We start from the raw sequence: 14,295 nt of genomic DNA, 5'->3' as shown, positions 1-14,295 counted from the left end.
GTGACATTCAGGAAGATGGTTATAGGTTTTGGAGATCAACCATTGCATCACAAGGATATTTCCCTAAAGGACTGCTGCAGCATTTGCACGAACTCAATGATTTTCAGCAGCTTCATCAATGACTATCCCTCCGTCATAAATCAAGAATGGGATTGCTAACTTATCCAGTGTCTGACTTTATTTCCAAATCCTGAGTTAAGCAGGTGGTCACCCTTCACAGGAGTTGAAGCCAAGCCTGCTGGTTACTTCAAATATCAAATTCCAAGATATGATCATCTCCCATGAGAGAAAGTAGAACTATATTCCCTTGAACTTCAACAGTAACCCCACTGACCAGAAGTTTAAATGAACCAGCCAAAAGACCATAACTATAAGCTCAGGGCACAACTTATGAACAGGATTTTGTGGAATGTTAACCACCTGGATGGAAGTTACATAACACTCTCAGCTGTACATTATCTAGTTCTCATCAATCCTTGATATCTTGATCTGATCAAACAGTTCCCTATCAATCCTTTCCATTGCTGTGATGTGGAGGTGCTGATGTTGGACTGGGGTAGGCACAGTAAGAGGTCTCAACACCAGGTTAAAGTCCAACAGGTTTATTTGGTAGCGTGAGCTTTCAGAGCGCTGTCTCCATCACTCACCTGATGAAAGGGCAGTGCTCCGAAAGCTTGTGCTACCAAATAAACTTGTTGGACTTTAACCTGGTGTTGTGAGACTTCTAGCTGTGCCTTCGAGCTGTGCCTTTCCACTGCTGGTGCACCTTTGGCTACAGTGTGTCCAATCTAGGGACAGCAGCAGTGCCTCAATTAGTTTGACACCTCTGCCAGGCCGCATGACCTGAGCACTAAAGAGCAAGTGCAGCAGCATTGTGGGGCTATCATTGCCACAAAGTTCTCTAAACTTTACGTCATCCTGATTTGGACATTTATTGATGTTCCTTTGTTGAAATGGTCTCCTTTACACCAGTGTTGGTATGAATACTGCTGTGGTTCAGGAAAAAGGCACCAGCACCTCTGTTGGGAAACGCTAGACAATAATTAGTCAATTGCATCCCATGAACAGATGATAGGGGATTGTTGTTGTGTGACCATGAGCCCATAACAATGGAAACTGTACAAATCATCCAGTCCACCTCAGTGATTAGTGCAAAAAATGATATTGGGAGTAGGCAACTGACTTGCACAGAAAATGGGGGGGAAAGAGTTTGTGCTGTGCTCACAGCTATTATTGATACAAGAGTGGCAACGATTGAATAGGGAAATAGCACATGACACCTTTGCTCTAAATGACTGTTGGATTGGGGCTAGTTGAAATGTTCTAATCCAAATGTGATAGGTGGAACATTTGGGTTGAAATTAAGACCTTTTTAAGTCATCACCCTTTTTTTTAAGAAATGAATCCCATGAACCATTGATCCCTAAATAAAGGAGTAGTTCAGGCTGTTCACCCACCTGCCTGTGCTATGCTAATCAGCTTCAGTAGTCAGGCTGCTTAATCACAAACCACCAACCATAGTTTAGTCATGAGGCTTAAAACTGATTGCTTACTGAACTGTAATTTTTAGTGGCCTATACTTTTTTGTATGGTGTAGTATATTAAAATGTTTGTTATTCAATGCCTGTGTATCCAACATGGGAAAAATAATTATATTTTGAGAAGTATTACTAGAATCTTTGCTCCTTCCTGATAGGTATGGGCATGGATGGAATGGGATTTGGTGGCATGAATCGGATGGGAGGCGGCGGTAAGTCATTTGTAAGGGGTAATTGGAGCTTTTATATTAAGTTGACTTAATTACAGGCCCATTAGTTTTGCTGTTTTCTGGATGCTGCAGTTGCTTTACAAATTTGTCCATGTTGTAAGAGATTAATCCAAGATTTAAAAATCTGATCTGTAAAGGGTTTAAAGTACATACTTGGTGGGTACTTCACACACCTGCACTACAAATCCAAACTTTTAAATGGCCTGAGACTGGTATCTACACCATTGGTTTCCAGTCAACAGCACTAGATTTACACTTGTTGGCTGAAGTTGATACTGGGGGAGATTTACTTACTTAAACACCAGGCAGAGCCCCCGTTCCATCCGGGTGATTTATTTTAACATACCATGGGAGCTTTTTGTTTGTCCTCGCACCTGCCTTAATGACATTTGCATTGTACAGCAAATTTAAAAATCTACATGTCGTCCAATTCAGGCATTCAAATAGAATACTTAACATTTTGCCACAGCGCACAACTTTAACATTTGAGTTCTTTATAAGCCGCCTTAGGTACATTGATCATTGTCATTTTTGTTATTTTTCAGCCCTGTATTTGTACACCATAGTGACCTCTATTGCAAAGTGTTATGTTTCTTCCTTTTAAATGAACATTAAAGTGTTCTTCATAGTATAGATAGTATAGGTGAGGAATCTTGGTTCTGATTTATATTCCACAACTGGCCTAACCTGTAACCTCTCAGCAATGGTTAAATTAGGTAATTGTTAAGAGAGAAATACATCACATCTTGCAGGGATTCTTGCCCATATAAATGAAGGGGAAATTAATCAGTTAAAATATGGTTTAATGATTCCCATTTTTTTTGTGGATTGCTTCAGTCAAGGCAGTGTAAACTGAAGCATTTGTTTGGTACTTTATTATATTGCGCTGAATCTGTGTCCATATTTTCTGGAATTATAATGTCTGCACAGTGCAGAAATTATATACAAGATCTTCAGAGGCAATTCCTATGCACAAACTTCTCTTGTCGCATGTTTTGGTCACATCTTTAACAGTATTTGGCATTGAAACTGCCTGAACTGGAGGTCTGAACAGTCCACTGTTCAGCCACCATCGCCCTCTACCTGCCTGAACTTGTTCTTGAACAATTCCTCTTTGATTGCCTCACTCCTTCCAAATAAAAGGCTATGGGAACCCACATGGGCCCTTATTCTGCCTGTTGTTCGTGGGGTTTGTGAAACACTGCTCGCTCCAATTCTACTCGGGTGCTTCCCTACAACTTTTTCTGGTTAATTGACTGTATTGGTGCTGCTTCCTTCTTTTGTCTTGAACTGGGGAAAAATAATCAATTTTTGCTTTCATGGTCCAACTCCAATGTTTCCCTTCCCTTTCTTGACTCATCTGACTCCATTTCTGGGGATAGATTGACAATATTCATTACAAACATCAACTCCCCATTGCTTCCTGTAAGGGCTCCATTCCATCCTCTGTTTCTTTGCCCTTGTAACATCTATTCGGATTATGCTACTTTCAACAACGGTGCTCCCAGCATGTCTTTTTTTTTCTCATCCAAACCCCATTGTGATAAATGGGGCCTTCATCCCTAAACAAACCTCCACCACTGCCAAACCATGATAGGATTCCACTTGTTCTCACTTTCCACAAATAAGCCTCCATATCCAAAGGAATTTCCACTGCCATTTCTGCTATCTGCAGCATGATGTCACTACCGAACACCTTTTCTCCTCTCTCCCATCAGCATCTGGAGTGAACATTCCCTCCTGGGTTCACTTCTCTTAATACCCCAACACCTCATCCCCTTCCCACATCCTTCTTTATGATGGGAAATCCGTATGCAAGCTTGTCAAAGTGCATATCTTTACAGGCTGCAGCCACTAAATACTGCAACACTCTATAAGCTGTAGCTCACAGCAATACCAGAACTCATCAAATGTTTGCCAGGTTTACATAGCTGCGAACTTTGAAATCTTCAAATTTAAAAAAAAACTTCAGATTTGACTCTTAACTTTCAGGCATGGATGGTCCTTATGGTGGTGGTGGAGGTGGAATGGACAACATGGGGAGATTTGGCCCAGGAATGAACATGGGGAGAATGGGAGGTAGGATTTTTTTTGTGTAACTAGAGTTTTTAGCTAAACAGATGAGTTTTGCTTTACTCAGTTGGCCAACAGAGCGATAAGGAGACCAGAAACGAGAGTTATTAATTTGCTCTTTACATGGTGCTTCACTGTAGTATGGCATATGCCTGACAGGGTCCCTGCCCACATGTTAGGGTGGAGGGGTTTTGTGCAAAGTTTGTTCTGCAGACTTTGAAACCCGTTGCAGCTTCACAGTCCTGAATCTGATGTATGCTGAATTATTGCAGGTCATTAATCCTTCAGATTTGTGAAGCCCTCAGCAATAGGTATTCATTCCTGAGTCAGACCTTTAGTTCCTAACTTTAACTAGCATTTAGCTAGGATTCTCATCTAAGGTTAGCTAAGTGACCAGACACAGTTGTGTATTAGTGAATAGCTCTATCTTAGGACTGAGGGGGCAGGGGAAAGTGAGATTATGCTCAATGTCGATTTTTGTCAAAACATAGCTACTTTTGAATAATCTTGTAGTACACATGTTCATGTAATTTCTCTGTCCAGGATCAGGAGGAATGGATGATTATAGAGGACCTGTCGGTGGAGGAGGAATGGGTGGTGGCATGGGAGGTAAGTGCACATAGATTAGAACTTTACACTGGGTCAAGTCCTTGCCCGCATGCAATTGATGCTGGGAGTTTCTGTGATATTGTTGGCCTCTATCCTGGTGTCTGTTTTTTGTATAAAAACCTGTTTTATCATTTTCCCCGTGGTAAAATTATTCTTTCTTTCATTGGGTATGGCATTACTGGGCCAGTAATTGTTGTCATGCCTTTATTGCCCTTGAACAGTGACTTGCTAGGCCATTTCAGAGTTGACCACATTGTGAAGGTCTGGAGTCACATGTAGGCCAGACTAGCTAAGGATGGCTGATTTCCTTCCCTAAAGGATATTAGTGAACCAGATGGGAGTTTACAATAATTGATGATAATTGTCTTTGGTCACCATTACTGAGGCCAACTTTATATTCCAGATTTATAAATGAATTTAAAAATTCATATCAGCTGCCATGGTGGAATTTAAACTAGTGTCGCATTAAGCTGGGCCTTTGGGTTATTGTCAAGTGGTATTACCACTATGCCACCATTTCCTCTTAAGTTAATTGCTTATTTACTACTTGCTAGGAAAATATAACTTGGATGTGGAGGATTTGTTGGAGGTGCCCTTAAAAATGAGAGCATTGTGTAAAAATAGGGCAAATATGTGAATGACAAGTTTCTTCTGTAAAATTGAACAATTAATTTGTCTTCCCAGAGTTGAATGGCAATGCATCAAATGTTATTACATTCGGGTTTACAGTAGTAAAGTAGTTCTCTACCTTGTTTATGCAACTTGTTGTTTGATTTGATTTATTATTGTTACATGTATTAGTATACAGTGAAAAGTATCGTTTCTTGTGCGCTATACAGACAAAGCACAGACTTGGAAGGAAAAGAGAGAGTGCAGAATATTGTATTACAGTCATAGCGAGGGTATAGAGGAAGAATAACTTAAGGTAGGTCCATTCAAAAGTCTGGCAACAGGGAAGAAGCTGTTCTTGATTCGGTTGGTACGTGTCCTCAGACTTTATAGAAGAAGGTGGAAGAGAGTAGGTCCGGGGTGCGTGGGGTCCTTAATTATGCCGGCTGCTTTTCCAAGGCAGCGGGAAGTGTAGACAGTTGATAGACAGGAGGCTGGTTTCCCTGACTGAGCTTCGTTCGCAACCCTTCAGTTTTTTTGCAGTCTTGGACAGAGCAGGAGCCATACCAAGTTGTGGTACAACCAGAAAGAACGCTTTCTGTGGTGCATCTGTAAAAGTTGTTGAGTTGTAGCGGACATGCTAAAATTCCTTCGCTTCCTGAGAAGGTAGAGGCATTGGCGGGCTTTCTTAACTATAGTGTCGACATAAGGGACCAGGACAAGTTAGTGATCTGAACACCTAGAAATTTGAAACTCTTGACCACTTCGTCCCCATTGATCTAGACGGGCATGTCCTCCACTACGATTCCTGAAGTTGATGGCTATCTCCTTTATTCTGTTGACATTGAGGAAGAGATTATTGTTGTCGCACCAGCTCACCAGATTCTCTATCTCTTTCCTGTATGACATCTCATTATTGTTTGCGATCCAATCCACGATGGTGGTGTCATCAGCAAACTTGAGGGGAATTTGGTCAGACAGTCATAGGTATAAGGAGTATAGTAAGTGGCTGAGGACATAGCCTTGTGGGGCATTGATGTTGAGATGATCGTAGAGGAGTCTATCTTTACTGATTGTGTATATGGGATGGAAGTCCAGGATCCAGTTGCAGAGGGAGGAGCCAAGCCCCAGGTCACAAGTTTGGAGATGAGTTTTGTAGGAATAATGGTGTTGAAGGCTGAGCTGTAGTCAATAAATAAATATATTGCATGGGAGATGATGTATATAACTCAGTAAAGCAGAAGCTTTGAAATAAATGATTTTATCAATATGAACCTAAGGTGTTCAGTATTGCAATGATTATTTTTGGGGGAGTAGTGGTAGGTGCACATTACATTTGAGAAAATCTTTTCAGACTGCATTGGTAACTGGATAGTGATCAGAAGTAGGAACCCTGGCTGAAGATGTTCTGCTCCTAATTCTCTCATTTGTGTAACTGCTAGCACCTCGGCTAAGATTACATAATGCTTCTCAGACCTGCACCATTCCTGACTTGTATGGCTCAGGTACTTAGTGAACCAGCTTAGGCCATTTGGGAAGCTCCAAAGTAGTAGTCTGATATAAAATGGATACTGAGAGAGTTGAATCTGTTGCAATCTACCCAAGGGCTTTGACATGTTTAAAGGGTATTATGTGATATTTGGATATGTATATAAAATTCATACCACAATGAACATTATGGCTAAACCTGTACAAATGTTAAATATGCTCAGTAAGTTTGTCCAAACCCAACCAAATATACCAGTGCCATAATCCGTATAAAAGAGGCACTTATGATTAAATTGCTGACATTTAAAAATGGTTTTGTAGCGATGATGACCTATGAATATGTAAAACTGATGTAGATGACCCAGGGGTGTAAAAGATAACACCTGAATGTATACAAAGTTACTGATTATGGCACTGGTATATTTGGTTGGGTTTGGACGAACTTACTGAGCATATTTAACATTTGTACTGTTTATAGATATCTTGTTTATCAGCAAACACTTGTAGGTAGAGACACTAAAATTATGCAATTGTGTACTTCATTAGCATACTTATTTATGGCTTGCAGACATGTACCAAGGAGGAATGTATGGTCCAGGCAGCGGTGGAGGAATGGGTGGCAGTGGCTTTGACCGCGACTTTGGGAGAAATGATATGGGAATGTCTCGTGGATATGGGGATTCCTTTGGTGGAGGAATGGGTAAGCTACATATGAACCATATATTTTGCAAAAGAAGATGTTAACATTGGTTTCATTTTAGATTTCTAACAGGTGGGCTTGCTGTTTCGGAAAATCCAGGTCAAAATTGTGACTATATTTGTTGTCTTTTATAGATCTTTGTTTCCTCGTCAAACTAAGCCCTGTGCCTTCACCCCTCCATTTTTGGTACTTTATATTGCGAGATAAATGAAGCTCTTGCTTGTGGCATTTTACTGACTTCAGTGTGGGACTAAGATTAGGTGGTTTAAATGAGTGTTACGAAGGGGTGGTTGATCCCCTTTGAGAATAACACTTAACCACTCAAAAAGGTGTACCTTGCCTCATAATCTCAGTGTGAGAAATAGCACAATCTGCACTTCAGCAACTTTTAGTGGTTAAATCAAAGTAACTACCTGAGACTCAAATCAACAAGTAACACTTTATTTATCTAGCTAACAGTGAACAGGTTAATTAAACTATTAACAAACCGAATAAAACATTATTCTAATGGAATGCTGTTTAAATAAATACAATTCCCACTTATTAACTCAAAAATACATTTTTTAGTCATTCTCAAAATACTACCATGTTTTATTTTCCGGAATCTTCTGTCTCGAACCTCTGGCTTCTTTTTGGTACCTTTTCTATTCCGATAAGGCTTTGAGCTAAAAGCTACTAGCTGTGGAAAAGGAAGTTGCAGGCTGGCTCTCTGGAGCTAGGAGCTGGCTGTTATACAAATGATGAGATAGCAACATCCCCACAATAGGATTGGTTTACAGGTTATCGCTCTTTTTGGCCAACCAAGAAACTAAATCAAATTAACTAAGGGACAAACTAAAAGGGGCAGTTCCCAAAAGGAGGGGAATCGCCTGAAACAAAGGATAAAGTAGAAAGGAAACTTAAAACATCAAGTTAAAATGTGATTAAAGGGGTCGATCGTGCACCTCAGTCCCTACGGTGCCCAGCGGGCATGGAAGGCATCCAGGGACATCCAGCCACGAATATAGCCATGGTAGAGAGGCAGTTGGGTCGGATGACCCCCTCGGCTGCCCGCTGCCTGGACCTATATGGCGAATTTTGCCAGGCCCAGGAGCAGGTTCACGAGGAGGTCCTCGGCCTTCCCCGCCCCTATCCACACCAGGTGGGCTTACAGGTTACCAAAGCATCAAATTCAAATCTTATAGGCTGCTGTTATTCAAGTGCCCGTTTTAAATTGGTTAAAATTCAAAAACAGCCTGTTGTCTTGGCAACGCTACTGCCTAGCCTCTCGATAGGATGTTTCACTCTATGCTCTGTGTACTTGCATTTGCACCTGCATCTAAGTACAGAAAAAAAATCTTTTAAACACAGTTCTACAATTTAAAAAATTTTACAAACTAACTTCACAACAAGAGTGACATGCAAAACCTGCTTTGGTGAAAATCTGATTGTGTAGGTGACTTTTAACATGTGACTTGTTTTAGACAAGATTGTGATTTACTTTAACCAAAAGAGAAAATGCTGGAAAATCTCAGCAGTTCTGGCAGTATCTGTAAGGAGAGAAAAGAGCTGACGTTTTGAGTCCAGATGACCCTTTGTCAAAGCCAAAAGGCATAGTGAGTTACTTTAGTTTTAGTTCACAGGTGTAGTCATTTTGACAAATTGCATTTTACAGTTAAGTATCTTGTTTAATTTGAGTCTCTTGATTAGATTCCAAAATAAGTTTGAGTTGAATCATTTTACCTTTGACAAATTTAACCTCTCCCTTCCCATTTAGTCACAGCGAACATTATTAAGCCTGACCATAACTGTCACCAGTAATCCATACACCTGTAATAATCAGGATTTAAGAACCTTGGTGACTTTCTTCTTCCTAATTTAGAAGAGTTAGCCTCCCTGAGACCTCATAACTGTGCAGACTAGGAATTGGACCATAGAATTCCCTGGTACTTGTGGTTCAACTGTATAAAGTTAATGGGCCATAAAGGATTAAATGCATTAAGCAATTCTCGAAAGAGAGTTCAGTGAGGGGCATCGTCAACTTGTAAATTTTGCAGATAGAAGAATTATAAACTAGTTCCTAACATCATAGCATTCATGATGACATTACAATTTTCTCTTCTAATGTTTAATTTGCATATTTTTAAATCTCCTGTTTTAGCTGGTGGGATGAGTGGTGGCATGGCTGCTGGTACACCAGGCATGGGATCAGGCATGGGTAAATACATTTAAACGCTTATTTATTTTGAGCTTGTTAGAAAAACAACATTTTAAGATCCAAATACAATTCTGTTGAATAGTTTGTCACTTTTAACAAGGTGTTACGTAAGTGCAGCAAATAAATGTGTTGCAAATAACAAATATTCTGGGGTACAGATTGAAAAGTAAAATGGCAATAAGTAATGCATCTTAGTTATAAAGCTGCACTTAGCTCATCACCAAGGGAATGGAGAGTGAACGCTTACAAAATTGAGTAAATCCACAAACAGTTTGCGCCTTGAATCAAAGTGTAGTGTACAGTTTCTTACAGATCATAATGATTAAAGTGTACAGGCAAGAAACTTTTATACAAAATGTTTATAAGGTCATTTCCAGGGCACTGGTGGTTCTGCATCTATATAGATACAATTGTAGTAATATTCACATAATTAAACATTGCCACTATCCTTCCAGCTCCAACTAGCAATTAAAATATATTTTTACTGAAGATTTTCATTTTATTTACAAATAATGCAACAAACTCTTATTTTCAAACAAGTACATGTACGAAGAGACGGGGGGGCGGGGGGAACCTCCCGTCATACAAGTAATGAAAAGATATATCAAAGGATCAGGGAATATCAGGGTAACGGGATGCAGTGACAATTAGCTCAGCGATGCACAACCAAGCTCTCAAGATAATGGCAACAGAGCTACAGAACTTAATGGCAAACCTTGTAGGAGTACATTAGACAATGTGGAGCCCAGAACTTTAAGATAAGGGTCCCACACCTTATGAAATCTACCCGATTTGGCTCAAAGTAAAGTCAAGAATAACATTGGTATACATTCTAGAATGATTTTATGCGATTTCTAAATTGAGAGGGACTTATCGCTTTTCTTCCGTGCTGCAAATGTTAGGATATTGTACAGCCTTTTCCCATTTGCTTCACTAATCATTTTGCCTGGGAGACCCATTATCAGATGCAAGGGGTCAAATTCTAAGGTTGTATCAAAGATCCTCTTGAGCTCTTTAAGAACATTAAACTAACCTTTTTGAGGAGGTAACTAAGTGTGTTGATGAAGGTAGGGCAGTTGATGTCATATACATAGATTTTAGTAAGACGTTTGATAAGGTCCCCCATGGTCGGCTTATGATGAAAGTGAGGAGGTGTGGGATAGAGGGAAAGTTGGCCGATTGGATAGGTAACTAGCTATCTGATCGAAGACAGAGGGTGGTGGTGGATGGAAAATTTTCGGATTGGAGGCAGGTTGCTAGCGGAGTGCCGCAGGGATCAGTGCTTGGTCCTCTGCTCTTTGTGATTTTTATTAATGACTTAGAGGAGGGGGCTGAAGGGTGGATCAGTAAATTTGCTGATGACACCAAGATTGGTGGAGTAGTGGATGAGGTGGAGGGCTGTTGTAGGCTGCAAAGAGACATAGATAGGATGCAAAGCTGGGCTGAAAAATGGCAAATGGAGTTTAACCCTGATAAATGTGAGGTGATTCATTTTGGTAGGACTAATTTAAATGTGGATTACAGGGTCAAAGGTAGGGTTCTGAAGACTGTGGAGGAACAGAAAGATCTTGGGGTCCATATCCACAGATCTCTAAAGGTTGCCACTCAAGTGGATAGAGCTGTGAAGAAGGCCTATAGTGTGTTAGCTTTTATTAACAGGGGGTTGGAGTTTAAGAGCTGTGGGGTTATGCTGCAACTGTACAGGACCTTGGTGAGACCACATTTGGAATATTGTGTGCAGTTCTGGTCACCTCACTATAAGAAGGATGTGGAAGCGCTGGAAAGAGTGCAGAGGAGATTTACCAGGATGCTGCCTGGTTTGGAGGGTAGGTCTTATGAGGAAAGGTTGAGGGAGCTCGGGCTGTTCTCTCTGGAGCGGAGGAGGCTGAGGGGAGACTTAATAGAGGTTTATAAAATGATGAAGGGGATAGATAGAGTGAACGTTCAAAGACTATTTCCTCGGGTGGATGGAGCTATTACAAGGGGGCATAACTATAGGGTTCGTGGTGGGAGATATAGGAAGGATATCAGAGGTAGGTTCTTTACGCAGAGAGTGGTTGGGGTGTGGAATGGACTGCCTGCAGTGATATGGAGTCAGACATTTTAGGAACATTTAAGCGGTTATTGGATAGGCACATGGAGCAGACCAGGATGATAGGGAGTGGGATAGCTTGATCTTGGTTTCAGATAAAGCTCGGCACAAGATCGTGGGCCAAAGGGCCTGTTCTGTGCTGTACTGTTCTATGTTCCATGTTTAACCTTGACCAAAAACAATGCAGGCAATGCCATAGAATCCCTACAATGCAAAGGAAGGCTATACAGTCTGTAGCTTCTGCATCAACTCTGAAACAAGAGTAAGGTGGGTATGCTGTGCTGCAAGCTTGGAATAATATGCAGACAGCGCAATATCTTAAGCTAAGTTCCTTTTATTTTATTAGCACATTCCCTGATAGCAACCCATGCCTCCATGTCAATATTTACTGCATGTCTCTCCCAAGACCTCAGCCTGCCCAATGTATTTTCACAAGATCCAGGGCATAGTGTTGTAAAATTTACTAACTAATTGCCTGGGCTCCACAAGAGTTTTTTCCACCAGGAAAATCTTAGCATCAAAGAGAAGAGTTGTCTTGGTAAAGATGAAGTCCGTAAGTTGCCACTATCTTTTTTAAGTGTGTTTTGGAATATCAAGTTGTTGACATAGCTGTTCAAAAGATAACCGGGTAGCGCTGTCAAACACATTAGCTAGTCTACAGAGACTTCTATCGCTCCAAATATCGAAACTGTCATCCTTAAGACCTGGCAAGAAATCCAGATTACCCTGAAATGGAGAAAGAGTATAAGTTAAATGAAATCTCTCCTCCAACTGGGTGGCAGTGGTTAGCACTGCTGCTGCACAGCTCGAGGTATGGGTTCAATTCCCAGCTTGGGTCGCTGTCTGTGTGGAATTTGTACATTCTCCCCGTGTCTGTGGGTTTCCTTTGGGTGCTCCGGTTTCCTCCCACAGTCCAAAGATGTGCAGGTTAGATGCATTGACTATGCTAAATTGCCCTTTAGTGTCCCGGGATGTGTAGGTAAGAGGGATTAGCGGGGCAAATATGTGGGGTTACAGTGATGGGGCTTAGATTGGATTGTTGTCAGTGCAGACTCGATGTGCTGAATTGCCTCCTTTTTCTGCCCTGTCGGGTTTATGATTCTGACTCACGGACTATCTTCCCAGCCTTCAGTGTTAATAACAATAGGATTATCTCTTTTCTAACACCACCTTGGGATCCCTAAGAAATAAGTGTCTGCAGGAGTACAAGGACTGATCAACTTCAACATCAAGCCATTTCGAGGAAGGATCTCCCTTAACCCATTCACATATAAATCTAAGCTGGGAAGCTAATGATACATCTTGATATTTGGCACGTGCATCTCTCCTTTAGAAACCAGGCAACTGCAGCTTGGCTAATTTTAAACTGCTGCTTGTTTCAAACAAAAGAACTGAGCAAACCATAAATTTCTTTAAGGATCTTAACTGACAACAGGACAGGTAGCATTTGCAGAGGATAAAGTAGCTTAGGCAACACATTCAGAAAGCAGTCCCACTTCATAAGAGACCAATGATGGAGCAACATTTGCCTTAAACTGCCAAAAACCAGGAGTAATATGAATACCCAGATAAGTAAACCCTGATGGGGATCAGAAGGGAAAATGAGAAGATGCACACATTATTTGGCTATCACTGTTGTGGTGCCTGCTGATGCATACTTCTGATGTGGAGATGCCGGCGTTGGACTGGGGTAAGCACAGTAAGAAGTCTCACAACACCAGGTTAAAGTCCAACAGGTTTATTTGGTAGCAAATACCATAAGCTTTCGGAGCGATGCCCCTTCGTCAGATGGAGTAGTTATCTGTTCTCCAACAGAAATCAAGTTACAGAATACTAATTAGAATGCAAATCTCTACAGCCAGCCAGGTCTTAAAAGGTACAGATAATGTGGGTGGAGGGAACATTAAACACAGGTTAAAGAGATGTGTATTGTCTCCAGACAGAACAGCTAGTGATATTATATAAGATCAGGGGGAAAGCTGTGGGGGTTACTGATAATGTGACATAAATCCAACATCCCGGTTTAGGCCATCCTCATGTGTGCGGAATTTGGCTATCAGTTTCTGCTCAGCGACTGCGTTGTCGTGTGTTGTGAAGGCTGCCTTGGAGAATGCTTACCTGAAGATCCAAGGCTGAATGTCCGTGACTGCTGAAGTGCTCCCCCACAGGAAGAGAACAGTCTTGCCTGGTGATTGTCGAGCGGTGTTCATTCATCCGTTGTCGTAGCGTCTGCATGGTTTCCCCAATGTACCATGCCTCGGGACATCCTTTCCTGCAGCGTATCAGGTAGACAACGTTGGCCGAGTTGCAAGAGTATGTACCGTGTACCTGGTAGATGGTGTTCTCACGTGAGATGATGGCATCTGTGTCGATGATCCGGCACGTCTTGCAGAGGTTGCTGTGGCAGGGTTGTGTGGTGTCATGGTCACTGTTCTCCTGAAGGCTGGGTAGTTTGCTGCGGACAATGGTCTGTTTGAGGTTGTGCGGTTGTTTGAAGGCAAGAAGTGGGGGTGTGGGGATGGCCTTGGCGAGATGTTCGTCTTCATCAATGACATGTTGAAGGCTCCGGAGGAGATGCCGTAGCTTCTCCGCTCCGGGGAAGTACTGGACGACGAAGGGTACTCTGTCCACCGTGTCCCGTGTTTGTCTTCTGAGGAGGTCGGTGCGGTTTTTCGCTGTGGCGCGTCAGAACTGTTGATCGATGAGTCGAGCGCCAAATCCTGTTCTTATGAGGGCATCTTTCAGCGTCCGGAGGTGTC

General features: G+C 41.6%; 1 protein-coding gene across 1 annotated transcript in view; it reads left to right on the top strand.

Annotated features, from left to right (window-relative positions):
• LOC144479585 (myelin expression factor 2-like) overlaps positions 1-14,295 on the top strand; it is a 42,446-nt gene that overhangs the window by 21,652 nt on the left and 6,499 nt on the right. The window contains exons 11-15 of the mRNA XM_078198478.1: positions 1,697-1,750; positions 3,761-3,847; positions 4,385-4,450; positions 7,116-7,247; positions 9,388-9,444. Of these exons, the coding sequence (XP_078054604.1) occupies positions 1,697-1,750; positions 3,761-3,847; positions 4,385-4,450; positions 7,116-7,247; positions 9,388-9,444 (396 nt within the window). The remainder of the gene's footprint in view (positions 1-1,696; positions 1,751-3,760; positions 3,848-4,384; positions 4,451-7,115; positions 7,248-9,387; positions 9,445-14,295) is intronic.

The sequence above is a fragment of the Mustelus asterias genome, chromosome 26 (assembly GCF_964213995.1).
Source record: "Mustelus asterias chromosome 26, sMusAst1.hap1.1, whole genome shotgun sequence".
NCBI classification, from domain to species: domain Eukaryota; kingdom Metazoa; phylum Chordata; class Chondrichthyes; order Carcharhiniformes; family Triakidae; genus Mustelus; species Mustelus asterias.
This window is presented reverse-complemented; position numbering and strand designations above follow the sequence as displayed.